This window comes from Lycorma delicatula, chromosome 6, assembly GCF_047948215.1.
Source record: "Lycorma delicatula isolate Av1 chromosome 6, ASM4794821v1, whole genome shotgun sequence".
NCBI lineage: Eukaryota > Metazoa > Arthropoda > Insecta > Hemiptera > Fulgoridae > Lycorma > Lycorma delicatula.
In genome coordinates, this window is record NC_134460.1 from 157,885,866 (window position 1) to 157,908,113 (window position 22,248).

The window sequence follows — 22,248 nt, forward strand, 5'->3', positions numbered from 1 at the left end:
TATTATTATTTAATTTGGTAGTTCTGAATAATTGCTTGGTTTTTTCATACTTGAATTTATTCTAGTAGATATGATTGGGACCACGAAAGCACAAGATATAAATGTCAGAAAGGTGGTTGGGAGAGTTGATGACTGTAAGGTCAAAGTCAATGCATTACTGCTTGGATGTTTTTTGAGTTTTGTGACCTGTTCAGGTGCTAATCTGTTGTGTGGAGAGAAGAAAAAACCTTTAACCAACCTTAATAGTCATCAGAATTGGACTCTGCATCAGCGATTGAAAATGATTGACTGTGTTCTTCAAAAGGTAATTAATTATCTGTTGTGTACATGATGCATGGGACATGTGGAGTCTCTGTAGTGACTACTTGTGCTTTTAAACATAAATTCGGCCAAGTATCCTATAAGATTGTATCAAGTATTGTCACACCTTAGTAATTAATCCCTAATCTCTAACCTGAACCTTAACCTCTTCACAGAATGGATTAGCATCTGAGCAGGTCTTGATATAACAGTATGAAGGAAATTAAAGTTGATCAAGTAGTTGCCCAAAATTACCAATAATTTTGCTGACCATCATGTTTCTACAAATAGTTTTTCTGGAAAAAAGAAAATCCTTTAAATCTGCATTGAATAATACTGTTTTTCTGATAAAAAAGCTTGAAATAATATATTAAATTGAGATTTTGAAATTCTCAAAAATAGCGAAGAGAAAACAGTCAAGGTTATGTTTTGACTTAATAAAAAAAGTAATTAGAGTTTAATCTGTATGACTGTATGACAAATCAAACATCTGTATGACTTCACATCTGCTCTTTTGTATTCTCTTTTAAATATTTACTGTGTTCATGTTTGTAATATTTGATTTTGCATAAGGTTCTTGTAGCTTTGCTTGAGTGAAGTTTCCACAAAAAACAAGTCATTGCTTTTGAGGAGAAAAACTTAAAACTAGCAGAATGCCAAAGAAGTGGATAGAATATTGAAATACTGTTAGGCCTCAAAGAGGGAGGAGAATTGTTCTGTTATCTTATATATGCTTTGTAATTTTTTAGTCTTTCTTGTTTTTTTCATTCCACATTTGCTTGTAATGTGTCAAACTAATTATTAAACGTTAATGCTTTAGTACGTGGTCAATCTCCCATTTTGTCTGTCCCTGCTGCGCATATTTCTTTTCTGATTAGTTGTAAAATTCTTATTCTGAATTTTATTGATCTGCCTAACTTAAGATCTTCTTATAACTATTAAAGGTTTTCCTTTCTTTTGCAAAGTTGTTTCTGTTTCCTGTTTTTCCGTATAAGAAAATAGACTATATAATCTATTTTTCATTAACATAAAACTCCGCTTACATTCCTAAACGATGTTTACCAATTCTTACATCTCCCTTTTTTTTTTCCTGATATTGCTTATCCTTGATAATTTTATCCAAGTAACAATATTCTTATGTTACTGAAATATTTCAAATCTGCATTTTATTATAAAATTCATTATTTTTCTGCCATATTTCATTACAGTTATAGACATGGTAATTTTCAAAATAAATTTCTTTCCTAGTAATAAGACAGGCAATTAGAATTTTTTCCGCCAAAAGAACAATCTCATCAAGGAATTTTAACATGTTTATTTTTTGTCTCTAAATAATTACGGTAATTTTCTCCAATTATCATCCATTATTGTATTCTGTGATTACCTTCTCCAGAGTATCCTTAACTAGAGATCTGAATTGAAGATGATTTATCTAAGAGAAAATATTACATTAGTTTAATAAAATGGAATGAGGAAAACGTTACGTCAGAACATATAGGTGCCGTCTTCTAATGCTTACAGTAGAATTTTTGTACAGCCTTAAAATAGATAAGATTTAAGTTTATTGTTAGGCTGTATCCTTCAGTAAGTTAGTGCCCTTTAAAAAACACTGAAAGGGCTGTTGCCTTCTTTTCCAGGAATCATATCTTGGCCTGGTATCCAGATTACTTAGCCCACCGTTACCCATTATGACAGCTACCAGATTCTCAAAGGATATGGGAGGTAATCTGTTAACAAACATAAAATAAAATACATTTTTATGATTTTCACAAAATTAAAAAAAAAAGACAACTAATTTGATAACATAACCTTTCTCAGATATTATGTACGGAGTAATTATTCTATACTTAATGAATTTTCACCAAATAGAGGCTTCATCCACAAGAGCACATCTGTTTATTTATAGGTGACAAATATTTATCTGTGGTGGTATAGTATCGTCATCATGACATTTTTCAGATGTATGGTCCTTCCTTAGATGGCATCCTGTCATATAAAGTTATGGCTAAGATATCTATATCAACAATATTTTTAAGTATATCTTATTCTTCAAATTAAACAATGTTATTTAAACTCTGCTGAAATAAGAGTATTTTTATTTTTTGGTTTATTCTGTGCAAAATATCTTGAATGCTATGTTTTTCTTAAGTGCTTAGTACAAGGCTGTTTTAAAGTAAGGTCAGTATTGTAATAAAGTCAAAACTGAAAAATGTGAACAAACTTTATTATGCTTTTATATACTGTTTTTTTGTAGCATTTCACTAGCTTCTTAATTTCCTATTCAAGAAATTCTGTTGCCAGTGTTATAAGTCACCCAGTAGTGCCATTTTTCATTACATTGTTAAATATTTGTGATGCAAGCCACTGTTTAAGGGGAAGACAAAGAAAATAATCGCTGATAAGTCAGGGCTATAAGATGGGTGATAAAAAATTTTCCAACATTTCTCCTCTTGCTTTTGTGTGATCAGTTGTTTGGCTGGACATCATCATGCAGAAACAAAATCCTGTGGGATAACATCTTATCTTTTTTTTTTTTATAGCTCTACTAAGATTTTGTAATGTTTCATCAGCATTACATCTTGTGTATTTGCATTCACAGTTGTTCCTCAATCACATTTTTTGACAAAAAAGACACACTTTTTGTTCCATGTTTCTTTACCAAAGATTCTTGTATTTACTTCTTAGGTCTAAGAGATAATGAATGTTGCCATCGCATCGACTGTTGCTTTGTTTTGATATTAGATTAAGAAGTCCAGGTTTCATCTCTGGTAACATTGTGATCAAACAATACACTCTTTTTATTTTGCAGCAAAACTTTCCTATTGTTAAAATCTTTGGCATCCATCTTGCCCATAATTTCTTCAAAACTTCGTAAAATAAAGATCTAAAAAACATCAGATACAATTGTGACATGGTTGGTGAAGCCCCCAGTTTTCTTGGATTTTTTCATCTTTTTCAATCAAATCATCTTATCATGAACGGTTTTTTTTTTATCATGAACGGTCTGTTGCTAAATCTTTTCACCCATGTTGAAATGAATGGCATCGCTGACTTACTTAGCATCACCCAAGTTATTCTGCCTGTAAATGTCACAAACTTGCCTGTAAATTTTAACTCATTTTTTTGTGTTCAAAAATTGAATTACTCCTCACACTTCACATTTGGCAGGATTGTAAATGTAGCACACATTATAAATGGATAAGTGTAAACAACTGAAACAAAATGACTCAACTATTTTGGTAACTGCTTAATATTTATTGTAATAATTGAGCTCTGCAATTAAATGTAATCTACGTTTCATATATAGGCAGCAAATTCAAAACTGACATTATTTTTAAAAACTCCTGAATTTTTTTCTTGAACTACAACTGAACAAGGAGAAAATACGGAATTCATCCACCAACCCATGACTTTCCTCCTCCTCTTGATCACAACAAAAAGATCATTGTTCACACTAGGATGTTTAACAAAGTGTTCTTTGATGGTATGAGAGAGGTTATGGTGTAGATGAAAGTATGGATGCAGCTTTATTATATTTTCAATGTTTATATTTTTCCCAACTCTTGTGTTTGCTGATTCTTATGTACAATTTAAAAGCGTGTATTAATCAAAAGATCCTCTCAGTCCTGATAACCAATATATGCTAGTTAAAATTTTATAATAACTGAGAGATTAATTGCATTCATTTTCTTAATTTAGCTTTGGCCCACATAAAGTTCTTACCATCTTCAAAAATTATATAAAAACAGACTGTAAAATAATAAAAGGAAATTATAATAGTAATAATTTTATGAAAACAAAGTGCTCTGTTAACTGACCAATTTGAGTTGTGGATATCACAGGTAAAAATACTGGTGACTGATTAGCAGAAAAGTATCTGAAATAAACCAACAGTTGATAAATTTGATTTGTATGATAATTCTGAACTCAAAAAATCTAAACAGTGTAGCTGTTTGCCATCACACAACCATTACTGTTGGCAAACGGTGTTAATATATGTTTGCCATCGTATATTGATTGCATCTGTAGCATGCAAATTATTCTTATCTGGATTTAATTTTTTTTCCCCCATAATTGCTACTGCAGATTGTTGTGCTTTATCACATATTTATTTATTAATGCTTAACAATTGGCAATTTGTACTGTGAATAAAAAAAAACCATGGGGCATCTATGTATGACAAGTGGACCAGGGGTCCCCTGTCGACCATCTCCAAACGTTATCAAATTTTGCGTGGACATTCGCTGTGGGCTTAATTGCCATTTTAACTTTATATCTGCTATTGCTAATTTTCTGTGATCTCTTGAAAAAAGGATACTTGCTGGTAGTCGTGCATAGGTGCAAAAAATTCTAACTTTGACTTACAATTTTGAAGGCAATAATAAAGCTGTTTGTCTGAGTTGTAATGCTTTTGGTTAACATTTTATGATGACTTCAAATATTTTACTCACAAGTTCCTTTTAGCACCTGGTTTTGCCCTATAGCAGCTAAAATTCAGCAAAAAAGTTGTTGCGACATTTTGTAAGTCAATTTTGAGCTTATATAATTCCTTATAGAGTTCGTTAATTGGAATGAGAATTTGTAACCTGAAACAGGGCATAATTGTGTAACATCCTAAATTTTCAAAGCAACTGGAGGCTTATGTCAGGAGATATAATCATCATCAAAATTGGTTAAAAAGATTTTTAGCTTGATTTTTTACCTTACTTTTGAAAGCTTGTATCTAAGGTGTACCTTTTTAGATTTTGTTAGATTTATAATAGGAAGAGAAACTTTTAAACTAAAAAATCCATGCAGTTTATTTTTTGACCCATAATTTATAAGTGTCAGAAAAAACAGTTGAAAGATAATGCATCTTTCACACAGGTAGCAAGTTTTCCATAATGTTTATGGATTAAATGAATACTGTCTAGTTAAGTTACTTTTTAAGTAATATTCGTTTTGCTGCCTGTTAATACAAAGTTGTTAACTGTATTAGCTGTACCTTGCTTCCTATTGAATGCAGAGGAAACAATTTCAACTAATTATATCTATTAGAGCAAGCATATTACAAATGCACAAAAATACTAAAATAATAAATAAATTGAAATGTAGTTATAATAGTAATAATGCAGTACAATAAAGTATTACAATATTATAGATCACAGTAGCTTCAGAATAAAATAATATAATTTAAAATAGTCCAACACGTTTTAGCATAATACTTTTATTCCACTTCAGCTTAAATTGTTTCTTAATTGTAGTCTGGATATATTCTGGATTCATATATTGTCATTCTCCTGATTATGTTGTTGGTGCTTCAAGAGTAGCAGAAATGTGCTGTTTTGGAATCCAGCAAGTGTCCTTTCTAGGGGGGCCAGTGATAAGATTGAGCTGCACCATGAGTGTGCATAAACTAATAGGACTTAATTCCAGTTTTTTCAGGACATTGTTCACAGTGTTGTAGCATGCAATCATTAGATACTAAGCTGCAGACAGTTTTATCAATCAGTACTTTGTAGTCATCCTTGATGGATATTGTAGCTATCATGAGTTAACATTTTGATAAATTGTACACAAACTGAATGTGTGCCAGCAACACCAACTGCAATGCACACCTTTGGCCTAAGTTCGTAAAAGTTAAAGAGCCAATTTCACAGTCATAATGTATGCAGTAAGCTATGAACATCTCTTAAATTGTACAGAAGCAGTCATTTCTGCATGTGGACTTTTTCACCATTGATCCTAACTGAAACAAAATCTTTCTTTCCTGGACAGATTTGGGAAAATTCATAATTTGAGGACCCGTTGTGTAATATCTGTCAATTTTTTCCTCGTTATTTTCTGGTGTCTCCAAAATACAAACTTCTGATTTGAGTTTCCTGGCCTGCTTCACCATTTACATTGAAACCTGGAATTCATCAGCTGTTTTCTCAATACTCCAGCTACTGAATACCAATGTCAAAATCTGAACTTGTATGTGATACTGGTGGACCCCTGAAATCATGGAAAAGAGGAAGCCTGTCACAGGGCTAGGAGACACATGATGAGGGTGTACCTCCCTGCCCTTAGTGACATCCTTATAGATAGTAATTGTGAATGCAAGAAGGGTGTTGTTAATGCATCCGAGAAGCTAAGAAGAGGTCTTGGAAGTAGAAATGGATCTATGGGGCAGATCTTACAACATACTGCTAAGAAGGGCTTAAGGCCTAGAGCTCCTTTCAGTTTAGCTGAGCTTATGGAGGTAGCAACATGATAACCTCCGGCTAAGGTGCTGGGTCTGGACTGGGTACCAAATTCTGCGGTCAAGGTGGCAGTTTGGGCAGAGCTAGAGGTTTTTCTTGAGATTTACAACAGTTGCCTCATGGAAGGCATATTTCCCTGCGATATGGAAACACCCAGCGGCTGGTGCTTGATGTGAAACGTGAGAGAGATCCGGTGCTCCCTTCTTCTTAATGGCCGCTGGCGATGATAGATGTGCTGGGCAAGATACAGGAGCATATGCTCCAGAACAGAATACCTCTGGCATTCGAGGAGGAGGGCTGACTGACTATCTGCTTTTGCAGGGGAAGGTCTGCCATCGATGCTGTGGTGGCGGTGTGTGAGGTGGCTGATAGGGCTGCAAAAGGGGAATGGCAAGGAATTTCTGCCCTTTTCACTATAGATGTGAGAAATGCATTTAATTGCCATAATGCAGGCTTTGCAGGAACATGAAGTACCTTTGTATTTGCGACAAATGGTTCAATACTACTTATTGCAGCTGCAGGCTTGAGTGTCTGGTTAGGAGAAACAGTTCTGCAGAAACTTCATAGAGGAGTGCCTCAGGGGTCGGTAGGACCAACTCTCTGGATTCTGAGCAATGGCGGTTTTTTGAGAGCTCTATCAGGCTTGCCAAAATGGCAATGGTCAAGACCTTCACTCATTTTAAAACAATTCAAAACACAGTTTGAGATAACAATAAATGTTAGAACTGATTATAGAAGTTATTAACAACTATGCTAACTCACAAAAAGTTGTTGATGCTTATATACTCTTTCTTCAAAATAAATATAAAAAAAACATTCTGTGTACGGGTTAAAATCAAAATTCATGGATTATGTTTATAAGCTGCCCTGTCCACCTACTGTAAAACGAACAAAATCTGAGGAGGTATAAGCCTTCGAAGGTGGGCCAAAAATCATTTTTGACCAAATTTGATTTCTCCTGACGAAAGATTCCAATTGCTTTGAAACTGCAGGATCCTACTCATAATTTACACCCTTTTTCAAATTACAGTCTCATTCCAATTAAAGAATTAGGTAAGGAAATATATAAGCTCAAACTTTGACTTCCACAATCTTGCGACAGATTTTTGGCTGAATTTCAGGAGCTATATCTCAAAACCAGGTTCCAAAAGAAACTTGTGAATAATGTATTAAAAGACTAAAAAGTTAACCAACATTACCCAAATTCCAATCTATATCTTGTTGCTATCAAAATTGTTAGTCAGAGAACAATCTTTACATGTGTCCACAAATTATAAGTACCCCTTTTACAAGAGGCCACAAAAAATCACATAAAGAGCTGCAATTTGGTAAAATGGCATTTTGGACCATGGGAAACCTCCACCAAAAATTTGATGGTATTTGGAATTGGTTAACTGGGAATGATTTCCAAAACTGGACATGGAATGACCCCATAAAAAGGCAATAAGTTAATTTGAATATTAATTTTGTATTTCCTGCAGTGAAAAATATTATTTAGTATTTTTAAAGTAAAGTATTTACTAATAATAGTGTTTTCTAAAAATAAAGCTGTATAAATAAAGTATTTTCTATTACCTTCAGGTTGTTAATATCTCTAAACCATCAGGCCAGAGTATTTTGTTAATTATAATACAATTAAAGTAAGATAACCAGGAGACAAAGGAGAAATTATGGTTTGGCTGGACCTTAAACTATTGACCGCCTAGATGGGTCGGTGGGTAGGTACTAATTGTGTGTCACTCCAGTAAGCTGAGAGGAATATTATCTTCTTGTTCAATCATTTATTGTTTAGTTTGTTGAAAGACTAAATTTTGGCTGAAATTAGTTTTAAATAGTTTATTTTGGTTTTGGGATTCAATATTTGTGTATTTGTTTTGTACTGTACTTTTCCTGATTACTTTTTTTTATTATTAATTATATATCATTTTTATACTATAATTGTATAATGTTGTAAACTTTAGGTAAGGTAATTTATTTCTTTTGCCTTTTTTTTAGGTTTTCTGTTTAGTTTAAAAAGATTCGATGTATCTCTACAATTTAACCTTGCAGAGGGCCACTGGGATTACCCATGCTATTCATGGCAATTTCAGTGGTGGTAAGACACAAGAGATTTTAGTTTCACGTGGAAAATGTTTGGAATTACTTCGACCAGATCCAAATACAGGGAAAGTTCACACATTATTGACAGTAGAGATATTTGGTATCATTCGCTCACTTATTGCATTCCGATTAACTGGCGGCACTAAAGGTAAATAATACATGTAGCTTTGTTCATTAGATTGTAGCTAAATGTCTAGGGATGTATATCAATGTGATTTAGGTTTTAACAATTTAATAAAAAAAAATTGTTTTTGTATACTGGTGTGCAAAAAATAATATTGGACTTTTAATTTTGTTATATCTCTTGGAGGAGTTATACAGTGGGGTTTGTTTAGGGCTAGAATCAAGCAGCAGAAAAGAAAGTTTCAGTTGTGCCCATAACAGTAGGTTGATTCCTTAACTTTCTTTTTGACAGCCTCACTAGCCAAGATGGTGTGCTCTGAACAGCGAAAGCCTTCTGTGGTTTGCAGTTTGTTAAATGTGAAGCTGTAGTTATAAGTATGCATTCTGTAGAAAATTTAATTACAATCTCCCAAGTGATAAAACATTCTTTAGTGGTATAATCAGTTAAAACAACCAGCCTGCATAAAAGGAAGAGTACAGGATGACAGGGTGTCTAGAAAATCTTGAATGTGTCAGATAGCTTTTCTGTACAGCTGCGAACTGCGAGAATGAGTGTGAATATGAGATGTGTTAAGGAATTGCTTTTATATGCATTACCATTGGCAGTTGTTACACAATTTGAAGTCTACAGACTACACTGTGCATGTGCCGTCTTTTTAATTGAAATATTGGAGCATGAAAATGTGACTTTCTTGATCATATTGTGTTAATGTCAACATTTCATCTTAGTGGTGCGATAGTTGACTCGCATAATGTCTGTATTTATTAGTGATATGGACATTTGAGTTCTCATTAATGACTGTCTGGTCAAAAAAATCCCCATGAACATTTAAATATTAATCCTTCATGGCCGGAAACCCATATGGGCTACCTGTACTTATGCTGGAGGGCAGAAACCCATAATGAGTCTGTGAATCTGACCAGCTATTTGTAGTCACATAATTACATAAATTCCAAGAGATGGCAAGAGATGTTCTTTCAATCATTTTGAGGTGGGAATTCCTGATACCACGTGATTGGGAATCATTTTACTTAAGTTATCATGCGAGTTCAATGACAGTGTATATGTAACAAGATGTGTGCATTAATTTTTTTTTGTTGTTTGCTCTTTTTTTTTAAAGTAATTTCTTTACAAACTGTTCCTTCCAAAATTTCATTTTCGGCCTACTTTGATTGAGAATTCAAACAAAATTTTCTAGGCAAAAATTCAGAAGGAAATTAATAAAAATATATAAAACCATATTATATTATTCCCTGCCTATGTGCACTACTTCTTCAAAATTGCTATTGTTATATTACCATCAAACAATTATTATTCAGTGTCTTTTACATGAAAAGAACTTAACATAACCAAAATCATCACCTATAGTTTGCAAATTCTAGTGCGCTCAGTGAAACTTGTGCGGTTTTTGCATAAGCTTTGCCTCGTGAGATAATTACTGTTCCTTAACTAGATTAATGGCAGAATTCAGCAAAAACACAAGTTATATCTTGTTTTTATATACATGAATGCATCTCTTAAGTTACTTTAAATAGTTTTTATTTGAATTTTTTTTTAAAATGCCCACAGCCATAAAATATTGCTGCCTGCGAAGGGTTAAGAGTTCTTTAAAATAAATTTTTCTGTGAAATATCCTGAGGCAAGTTTACAGGTCGTTCTTTTTCACTGAAGCATGCATAACTGGAGTTGCTTATTTGGATACATTGTGTACATGCTATTCTTTCTTCAACTGCATGATGGATCAGAGAATTTTATTTGGAAAAAGATGGTTGGTGACTCTCCTCACTGGTATAACTATATGGCTGGGGTGGCCAACTTTTCTGTATATAAGATCAACTTTTTATCTTAAAAGTGTGTCACGATCGACTTGTCATAGGAGTAGTCTAAGGGGGAAGAAGGGGTGTGAATTGCATACTATGTTAATACACTTTTTCAGTCTAAGGTGCACTCCAGTGAGGTATGGGTAGATAAGTAAAATATATTATTTTTTAATCGCTTATTAAGTTTTTGAGATATAGGCTCGTGTAGAAAATAAATTTCCTGACCCAACTTTTGATAGCAGCATTCTGTACATGCAGTACCTAAAAAATTTGATTTTCTGACACTTTTTCAAGATAGATTGTTACTAACTTGAAATGAAATTTAATTTTTTTATCAACTGCAATGTATAAGTTGTACTATTTGTTTGTAAATATGAAAAAGTGTTTGTAATGCACAGTATGGCTGATAGTTTGATTTCAATATTACACTTTTGCGTTTTTTTGGGCCAGGAAAATTTATAATGAAAGAATAATATGACTTACTTTTTGCTAATCTATCAATAGCTTGCTGAGTACACCTCGTACTGAAATATAGATATACGGCTTATCTATCTACGTAAAAAACAACAACAATACTTATTTAAAGGACCAAAAAACTCACGTCCAGGGGAATTAAAAAACATGGATTAACAATATTCATTAATTCAAATTAGCTACAGATAAAAGACAGATTTAGAACTTTGTTGCCTTAACATTAATGGGAAGACTGAGTTTTTAAGGAATCTTAATTAGGTGTATATTCTGACAAAGATAATAATAATAATGTAGTCATCAGTCAGGACAGAATGTTGTTTAGTCAAGTATGAAAATGCCGATTCGCATAGGTTTGTAGATCCAAAACTAGAGCATACCTAGTCGCTACATTTGGTGATACTGGGATATTTTTCTCGGTTGAAATATTTCCAAAAATCTTCAAATTTTCTGGCTTGTAAGATTGTCAGTTTGTAAAATTATAATTTCATTTTCTAATGTCCTTTGATCCGTATGAAATATGTCTGAAATTTTTTTGTTAATGCGTTTCACACTTAAATCTTTTTTAAAAGAAAAGATAAAAATTCCACAATTTCTTTAATTTTTTCAAAATCCTAGAATCTTACCTCAAAATCTTAAATTACTTTTTGGATTTCGGCAATGTATTTGTCAATCTTATAATATTTTTATCTTTTGTAGGTTATCTGCCATATTTGGAAACTGATTCAGATTATTTTGTTGCAGATTTTCTATTAGCAAAATAAATTTTGTTTTATATGCATCTATGCAGCTGATCATATCAATTACTGTTTTATTTTTACCTTGTAATTCTAAATTTAAATGACTTAATATTGAAGTAAAATCTGTAAGAAATCCTAAGGTCACTAAGCCAAGTTTCATCATTTAAATTTTCACAGTTTCCATCTTCGTGAAAAAAATCTATAATTTGACAATAAATCACAAAATCGCTGCAGAAATGTACCTCTGCTTAGCCATCTGACATCCGTTTGTAGTAATAATTCAGGTTGGCCTTCATCGAGGTGCAGTAGGAAGAGCCGCCGTTTGAGGGAACTTCCTCAAATTGAATTAATAATTTTAAATGCTATGTCCATTACCTCTTTTGTGTTTAGTCACTTGCTGGTGAATTATGCAGTGATAGCTCAAAAAGGCTGAGAATTCATCTTCATTTTGACATAGGGCTATAAATTCATTTCTGCAACCTATCATCACAGCTGCGCCATCCGTTGTTATTGAGACTAATTTAAAAAGTGGTATTTTCAAATCATTGAGCAAATTTTTAAAGGCTTTGAATATGTCCACACCTCTAGTCCTTTCCTCCAAAGAAATCATACCCAACAATTCTTCTTTAGATGTAAAATCCTTAAAATCCATACGAACAAAAACATGTAATTGTGCTGTATTACTTATATCTTTCGATCCATCACACTGAAGGGAAAAACAAGAACATCTATTAATATCATTATATAACTGCTCTTTTACATTCCCACTCATCCTTTCAATTCGTTGCATCACTGTGTTTCGAGACAATTGTAGATTTTAAATTGCAGTAACAATTTCACTCTTGTTCTTAAAATCATTAAAAAGTGAATCTGACATTTTCAAAAAAATTTCCTTTGCGAATTCACCATCGGAAAATGGCTTACAATTTTTTTGCTAATGGATAGCTTACTTAGAATGATGCAGTAGTTACTGGTTGTGACTACAACCTTGGCTTTTTAAAAACGCTTTGTTGATTTGTTAATTGAGTTTTAAGATCCCTAACTTTGTTTTCTCAGTTCAGAATTTGGTGGATAATCTGTTTGATACTTGTTATGTAAAGCTAAAAAATGTCTCTCCAGATTACCCTGTTTAGCAATGGCTACCGAGGTAAGGCATATTAAACAAATTATTTATCATTCACCATTGTAAAAAAGTAATAGTTCCCATTCTTTACTACTCTTGTCCATGGGTATACTAGAATGCAAAGAAATATGACAATTTAAAGAATAAATAGTGAATTAAATATTTTCCTAGAAAATTCAAAAGCTCATGGACTGCAGCAAATTATCTCCGTTACATTGAGAGAAATAATAACAATACTTTACATATTACGATCGGGGACAGCAATACAAGTATTTTTAAAAATCTAATATACATATATTCAAATTTACAAGAAGTATGTTGAAGTTACAATGTATTTATTACGGTTTACAATACTGACTTCTTAATTTAAATAGAATTATTGTTATTCCTAATGTATTTGTAATACTGTCCCTTATTTTTCTCTCAGTGTAATGACTGCAGTTTAGAGATCTGTTGCCGAGAATGCTCACCTATCAAGTAAATAAATAGATAAGAAAAGCAATTTGAATTAAAACAAAGAAAAGGTACGTACATTTTAACCAGAAGAAAAATTGAAACTCAACCTGGTCACTGAGGATAATAATATTGATTAATAATAATACTGTTAATACAAAAGAAAAGAAGCTACCGTATGGCACTACCAAATATAAGCTAACTGACTGTGTTCTTTGATAAGTCGAGTCGTAACTGTTGCGTCCGGTGACAAGTGTAATACATAAGTCAAAATGTATTGTGCTGGGTGGGCGGAGATCACAGTGTCAGGCTGTCAATTTACGACCTTAGCAAATTCCCAGAATGCATTAAACTATTGCTAGAAAGTTTTGTCTTCTACAATCGCTTCAAAGTCTATGGTACATGGAATTCCACCCCAGACATTGTGAGCGATCAATGATCGACCAAAATTGGCCTCGCAATCGACCGGTCATCGGGTTGGATCGTGATAACTTGTTGGCCACCCCTGCTATATGGGATTGGTTGAATGATGTTTTCTACAACTGCTGGATTGGTTAGCACAGACCTGATTACAGCTTGTTCCTAGTGGCCTTCAAGATTATTAGTTCTGACATGTGCGATATTTTCCTTTAGGGTTGTATAAAGGATCTGTTGTGTGCCTTTTGCTATGTACTAGTCCACCAGATTTGTTGTAATACATGATTGAAGCTGCTGATATTTCCATTACTCCAGACATGCTGGTTAAAGCTGGGATGAAACTCCTTCCAGTTGGATGTGTGATACGTGATGAAAGTTGCTCACATTGAACGCTAGCAGGAAAAATTTAAGTTACTCTTATTTGCTATTCATTTCTGTAAGTAAAATTTACATTATTTCAAGATTTTGAAATAGCTTTAAAACTTCAATATTATTTTTTTGTACACCCCTGTTTATAGCAGATAATGTTGTATTTTTTATTTCCTGTTCTGGTTTGAAATGATGTTTTAAAAATTCACACGTTAGACTGCTGAAATGTGTATGTAGAAGAAATATCTTGCTGATCAAAACCAGTTCATTGCATTTCATTAAAATAATTATATTCAAGTTAAATTTGATAAGACTGAATTCATTTTATTGTTCTTTAATTGTAATGTTTACTGTTTATTAAAAGGAATACTACCTACCTAAAATTTCTTATTGTGGAATTTTCCTCCAATTTGCCATTAATCCTTTACTTGAATGCTTACTTTATTACTTTTGTTTGTTTTTTTCCTAGAAAATTTATGATATTGCAAATATATAATCTTTATGAATTAAAGAGTGGTACTACAAAACTATGGATTAAACATTCTGTCTTAAGGGCTATTTGAATTTGTGGTCCTGGTGAATTAGATCCTTACTTAGTATTTGCAATTTTTGCTTATAAATTTTTCATCCAAGTGTTTATTTCTTTCATGGCATTTTCTTCCTTTTAATCATCATAATGGGTATGTATTCATCATAACTAAGTAATGTCATTAGTTTCCTTTATTTTACTAATGGTAATTGTTATATTAGTAATTCTAATTTTTTATTTCATTTTTAGATTACATAATAATTGGCTCAGATTCTGGAAGAATTGTAATTCTAGAATATATGCCAGCAAAGAATATACTGGAAAAAGTTCATCAGGAAACATTTGGTAAAAGTGGATGTCGTCGCATAGTACCTGGTCAATATTTAGCTATAGATCCAAAGGGTCGAGCTGTTATGATAGGAGCAATAGAAAAACAAAAGTTAGTTTATATTTTAAACAGAGATGAGGAAGCTAGATTAACGATTTCATCGCCGTTAGAAGCGCATAAAAGTAATACATTAGTGTATCATATGGTTGGTGTTGATGTTGCATTCGGTAATCCGATGTTTGCATGCCTGGAGATCGATTATGAAGTAAGTTTAATGTAGCTGGATAGTTTATAATATATCAAAGACAAAAGTATAACACAGTTTACCACAGACAGTACAGAATTAAATAAACCCTCTTACCAAATATTTCATTTGGCCAGCCACATGTACAGTAATGATAAGTTGTGGCATAACTAACTTGTACCCTAATATCTCTGTAAATCAAACTATATGCATAATAAGAAATATATTGAAAATTAATAATGAAGACCTGAAATTTTATTGATAATATTATATAACCATCGTTAGAAATATATATAGCAACAAAATTATTTTGAGTTCAACAATGAATTTTACACACAAGATAATACTTTGCCCATGGGATTTCCATTATTGGTCGTTATGTCAGATTTATTGCAGGAGTTTAAAAGTAATATAGTGTATAGTATTAGCCACATTTACAAAATTCAATTATGGGTGTGGTTGGTACATTGATGATATCTTGGTGGTCTATGAACCTTTTATAAATAATAAACATTTAATAATTTTAAAAAAACTTAAAATTTAAAAATTTCCTCCGAAACAAACAAATACATAAATAATTTTTTTAAATGTTGACATAGAAATTAGTAAAAGTAATAAAATGTAACATTTGTATATAGGAAACCACAACAACTAGCAAAGTAATTATTAACAGAAGATTGAATCATCCTTGGCCACACAAAATTAATATATTTACAAACATGTTAAATAGAGTGATAAATTACATACAGAATAATAAAAGAAAAATTAAATCCAGAAATAGATATTATAAAATGTATTGCAGTAAAAAATGGATATAATATGGATAATATTTATAAAAAAACAAAGTGAAATTTAATAATGCAATAACATTGATACCTATAAATAACAAATGTGGTGATAAAAATATTTATATTAAAAAAAAGTACAGTTATTTTGTATTGTTTGTGTGGCTGGCAACTTGAAATATTTTAATTTTTTGTTTTATTTTCATATCCTGTTTTTATTCAAACAGGATGTGAAATTGTAAATTAAGAATTTTCCTTTGTGTATTTGGTTAGGATTTTTTTAGACCTGTAACAAAAGAAGGAATGATATCAATTCGAATACATAGCCTGGCGAATTTGCAAATTAAACAATATATTGTAGCTACTTTTTGCTTGTTTTTGTTTTAATTTGAAACTTCATTTGCTTATAAAGATTTTTCTATTCGTAATTTGAATTGTTTTTAATTGATAATTATCCTAGTCATGTGTTAATACACAACATTTTCGTTTTTTTTTGTTAAACAAATTTTATAGAGTGGATTTTGAAAACAAAATTGTACTTATTACTTTACAGAAAAAGTTGACAATTTAAAAAGGAAAGTATATAAAGTTTTATATTGATTTTTACAAAATAAATTTCTGGAATACCATTCAACAAGCACATGTAAATAATTACTGTTGTTGTAACATTCAAACTTAGAATTTTTCTTAGTTAAACTATAAAAACAAAATTCTGATTTTCGGAATAAAAATATTTCACTTAAGAGTAATCTGGTTGGTCCTTAGGACTGGGGTAGAATGCTAATGGAAACGTTATCACTGATGTTAATTTGTTTATTGCACACAAGAAATATCTTAATATTTATATTAATTATCGCCTTGAATTCTAAAAAAAAAAAAATACTAATACATGGGTCGGATCATTCTGATAAACTAAAGAATTTGATTTATTGAATTTAGGATAGCAGATTTTATTGGTTTTATTATATGGTGTAAAAAATGAAGTTTTTCACCCTTTTTCTATGTGTTATTAGCAGGTGGTTTAGTTGATAGTGTTATTGGATTAACAGTAACATGTGCGATTTTTTAATTATTTTAAGGAAAAAAGTAAATTCTCAATATCTTTTTTCCTTTTTTAAGGAAATTTATTTTATACAGCCTCACAGAACTATCAATTTGCTGATAAAAAATTGATTGAATGAAAATGATATTTTTATTTTTTAGTTTAGAAATTGAAAATCTCTTTTAGGGTGTGATGGGTTTTTGCATAAAGTTATAATTTTTGGGCTATAAAAATTAGACTTTGCTTTCAAGAAAGGTGGGTTGTTATGCTTCTGTTGCCAAATTTAATAAATTGCCAAACCATTAGAAATTTCTTCCCTCCAATTTATTTAAAACGCAATTAAAAAATTTCTCTTATACGGAAAAAATATTACTCTGTTTTGAATATTTAAATAATACTAATTAAAAAAAAATTGCATCCTGTTTACATATAAGTTTACATATGTGTTGTGCTCAAGATAATTTTTAATAACATCTCGGTTATGAATTATTTTGTGGTAATCTTTTATATTAGTGTTTTTTTTTTTTCAAACTGATGTAATTAAAAAACATCTTTCATTCTGTAATTCTTTTTATTCTTGTAAATTTATCTTACAATGTTTAATGATTATATAATTTTGCTTTGGTCAGAATAAAGGTTTATTTGTTGTCTAAAGTGGATGTAGTGAAAAAAATTCTCAATATAGCTGAAAACTGGAGTTATGCTCAGGATTCATCATAAATCTTTCTTCATTTGTAGTTTAAATTGACAATTCTGTATTTCAAACTCATTAACAATGATCAGTAAGGTACTTGGCAATTATTTTTGGTAGGCCTAGGGCTTATTCTAAATATACAAGTAAAGCAAAGTTTGAAGTGATGAGACATGTCGTCCTCCCTCTGAAATTCAGTGTTGAAAATTGCACCTCTGATCAAACTTGTAAAAATACTGTTTTCTGGAGTTAGCTAATGTTAGTACAAAAATGTTAATCTTGCCAGCTATCTAGGCAGATTCTCTGTCATTATTACCATTTTTCGTGAACTTGATTATTTAACCCTGTTAAGTTTTTAGTCAATTTATACTTTTTAAATTATTTTTTGTATTATCAGATAAGTTTAAAAAGTTCTGAAATTGTGTTAAATTGTCTTGTTTGTTAAGACTAAACTGATTTTCATGTTATGTCATAGCAAAGTAGACTGAGAAATGTTGAAAATGTCTTCACTGTTAGTGTTTTTTTTTTTTTTATGTGGATAAAATTTAAATGTATTTTTTTTTATGTTGATAAAATTTAAATGTATTATAAAATTTTTTTGCTTGTGTTGTTAAGGAAGCCGATACTGATGTAACAGGCGAAGCAGTTCACAAAACACAGCAAACATTAACATTTTATGAGCTTGATTTAGGTTTAAATCATGTTGTAAGAAAATATTCAGAACCTTTGGAAGAACATGCCAATTTCTTAGTATCAGTACCTGGTGGTAATGAAGGTTCTAGTGGAGTCTTAATTTGTTCTGAAAATTATTTAACATACAAAAATTTGGGTGATCAACATGATGTACGTTGCCCGATACCTCGAAGAAGGGTTAGTATTATTTCTTTATGCTTAATTTAGTTTTGGTTCAGTTAATTTTCATTAGATTATATACAGAAAACTGCTGTATGTGGTAGTTGGCAATCTCTTGTAGTTAAGTCTCTTGCAAGAAAGAAGTTAATATGCTTGAATATTTTTTGTTTGTTTATATCAGAAGTGAGTTTGATATGTACTTTCAATTATTTATTTTTTTCCTCAGAATGATTTGGATGACCCTGAACGTGGTATGATATTTGTTTGTTCAGCAACTCACAAAACGAAATCCATGTTTTTCTTCTTAGCTCAGACAGAACAGGGTGATATATTTAAAGTTACATTAGAAACTGATGGTGATATGGTCACTGAAATTAAGTTAAAGTATTTCGATACTGTTCCTGTTGCAGCTGCCATGTGCGTATTAAAAACAGGATTTTTATTTGTTGCGTCAGAATTTGGAAACCAGTAAGTTCAATTTTCTTTTCTTTTTTAATAATATCAATAATTATATTTACTAGCTTTTTTATCCTTCATTTAAATTTTTATTTATGGTTTTTAATTTAAAAAATAATTTTAGTAAGTTAGTGTTATGAATATTAGTAATATCATATATTAAGTATGATATTGCCTTTATAATCTATTTTGATTGACAGTTATATTATATATAGATTTGTTATACTTAAAGAAAAACACATGTAATGTCAATACAGTGCCTTGTAAAGCTATTATAGCATAACTCCTGTTATTTAAATTAATTACCACCAGTCATAATTTGGAAGATGGAAATTTGGCTTTTAGAATTTCATTAAAGTAATTGTATATTTTTGTTATTTTTAAACTTATGTGAAATAAGTTTCTTTTTCTGATAATTTACCACGGAAGCTTACAGATGCATTTGTATGTGCTAATATGAAAATGGAATTTTATAATTATGAAAAATGCCATGCCTGACCAGGAAATTTTGGACCCCTGGATGAAAAAAATTAGTATTAAATAAAATTTAAAACTAAAAATAATTTTAATTTCTTTTATGTAATGCAATATCTTGTAAACGTCAGTAAAGAATTGTAGGTTGAATATTTTATGTCGGTGACAGTTTTTAGTGAATATTCTTATAACTGGGGTATCTCTTATCTTCTAAAAACAAAATAATGTTAACACTTAATCTGGTTGGCCCAATGAGCTGGATGTGTTTTTTTTGTTCTTTTTTTTATAAATATACTACTAATTAAACTTTTGTAACCTGCGTGCATCTGTATATCTACTGTCTACAATCCACTTTTTAATTCTTAGATAACAAAGATCTGAAGCTCCCACATCTGCCTTTGAGGATGTCTCACACGTGATTTAAAAATTTATCTATGGTTGTAGAGTTTAGATACCTGTTAGTTGCGCTAAACTCCTCTCTATCAATAATGCAGTGTAAGTTCAAAATGAAGTAAGACTAAAAGCAAAATGAAACAATGGTTTCTTTTGAAAAGACTTTAATGCGAATAAAATTGGAACACTGTTCTGCATATATATAACAAATTGCTGGCGTAGGTGCAGTTTTATTGTTTGGCATAAAAATAATTTTAAAAAAAAAGGTTCTAGGGATGATTTGAATACAGAAGAATCAGGGTAAATAAACTTTTTTGCAAGGTATTTAGAATGTTTGCTTAAATTTGCTTAAACTATCTTATACTTTGATGAGTCATCTAGTGCTTAGTTAGATTAATTTAATTTGTGCTTGACTTATTTTCTTATTTAAGAAATTTTTTTGTAGGTACTAACTTTGTCAGAATTATTACATATTACATAAATGATAGTCAGTACACATGCATATACCTGTTATATTTTTTGTTTTACTTTTCTTCCCTTTGTCTTAAATTGTCATTCAGTGTAAATGTATACAGTTTTATTCACTTTGATAATTTTCACACAACTTGTATGTTAAAAACTCATGAGTTGCAAATGGCAAGAGGTTACTACTACCCATTAATTAATACTCATTACTAACATGTTTTAATTTATTTTTTATTCTCTTGTTCTTTGCCTTAATAAAAGTTTTAATTTAATTATAGTTTTAATTTTTTTTAGTTATTACACACGGACCTTGACAGACCGATTAATTTCTAATAAATTACAAATAAATATTATTGAACCAGATTTCTCTTTAAAATCATTAGAAAAAAATTATATTAAAATGTCTAGCATTTTATTACTGTTAAAAATAATTAATTACAATATTGAATGTATATATCATCATTATATCTTAAATATTTTTGTCTTCTCTTTGAAAAAATGTTTTACTTAAGCTGGAAATTGTGGTGGAAACTTGTTGAGCTTGAGATATCTAAGCACCAAGAGCTTTTTTTTTTGTTAAGAGCAAGACTGAGCGGCAGACAACTACTTTTATTGCTAGTGTTATGACTGTATTGGAGAGATTATGATAAAAAAATATTCGATTCTGAATTAACAAGATATAAAATAAGATATTAATTGTATTTTTTTTTAATAAAAAATAAACTTGAACAACCTAAGTACAGAATTACAAAGTAAATGAAATGACACCTTATTTTTCTTTTCTTTATTCCAATAGCTCTTTCATGGGATTCCGCATCATCAGTTGTTTATAAATTATATATCAAAATGACAACTTTTTTTTAATTAAAAGATGAAAATATTAAAATTACTATTATATATAGAAAAAATGAAGTCAATAAAATAATTACATATGTATATAAATATGTCAAGAATTAAAAATTAATTTTTAACTTAAAAAATAAAATAATTAGAAGATTTACACCATGTAACCTGGCCATCCAATGTTACATTATTATTGAGTTAATTTGGAATTGTTTATATATACATTCTGATTATATCCATTTTTATCTAAAAATGTGCTGCCTGCCGTCTGTTATGGCTTTTATAAGTGTCATCTTCATGCTCTGTCTGAAAGTTGATAAAGTTGAAATTCTTTTGTACTTATCTCTCCAAAATGTTTAAACTTTTACGATTATTATTTAAATTAAATTTCTTGATTTTTACTATTTCCAAATTTGTCAGAATATCACGATACAGAATGTTTATTATAAATAACGTGGTCAGCAACATTAGATAAACCCAATTTACCATTTTTATAATTTCTAATGTGTTCTAAAAATCTAGTTTTAAAAGATCTAATAGTTTTGCATATCGGTTTTACCTGATGTTGACATAAATCTTGTTTTGTTTTCCTTCTGATGCCATTTTGTGTTTTTCAACAAAAAAATTATTTCTCAGAAATGAGTAAAACTACTTGAATTTGACATATCTAAGACTAGTTTTTTCTACAAAATAAGAAAAATTGAAAACTTATCGCCTTCGAAAATGTCAAAATGAACATTTTTGCTCATTTTGGTGCCCTGAATCTGTATATGAAGTTCAGCAAATATGTCCCAGAACATTCTGTATAAAACATTTATAATGTTTACTTGCAGACTAGATAGTGCTTTTTTTTTACAGTACTGTACAGACTATAGAATTTTCTTATACAGGTTGGCCAAGTTTTCCTGTACAAACTTTTCCAGCATTAGAAAAAAAAGAAAGCAAACTTAAAGGTCTGTAGTTTGTGACTTTAAATAAGCTAATTTACCTGTGGGTTTGGCACAA

General features: G+C 30.6%; 1 protein-coding gene across 4 annotated transcripts in view; it reads left to right on the forward strand.

The window, feature by feature from the left end:
- Positions 1 to 22,248, forward strand: part of Sf3b3 (splicing factor 3b subunit 3) — a 76,389-nt gene that overhangs the window by 6,119 nt on the left and 48,022 nt on the right. For 3 of the 4 annotated variants that reach the window (XM_075368888.1, XM_075368890.1, XM_075368891.1), the window contains exons 2-5: positions 8,520 to 8,772; positions 14,920 to 15,263; positions 18,376 to 18,630; positions 18,839 to 19,080. In XM_075368888.1, coding sequence (XP_075225003.1) covers positions 8,547 to 8,772; positions 14,920 to 15,263; positions 18,376 to 18,630; positions 18,839 to 19,080 — 1,067 coding nt within the window. In that variant the 5' untranslated portion in view covers positions 8,520 to 8,546. Of the gene's footprint in view, positions 1 to 194; positions 305 to 8,519; positions 8,773 to 14,919; positions 15,264 to 18,375; positions 18,631 to 18,838; positions 19,081 to 22,248 lie in introns of those variants that run through there. The other variant, XM_075368889.1, reaches the window with a different exon arrangement.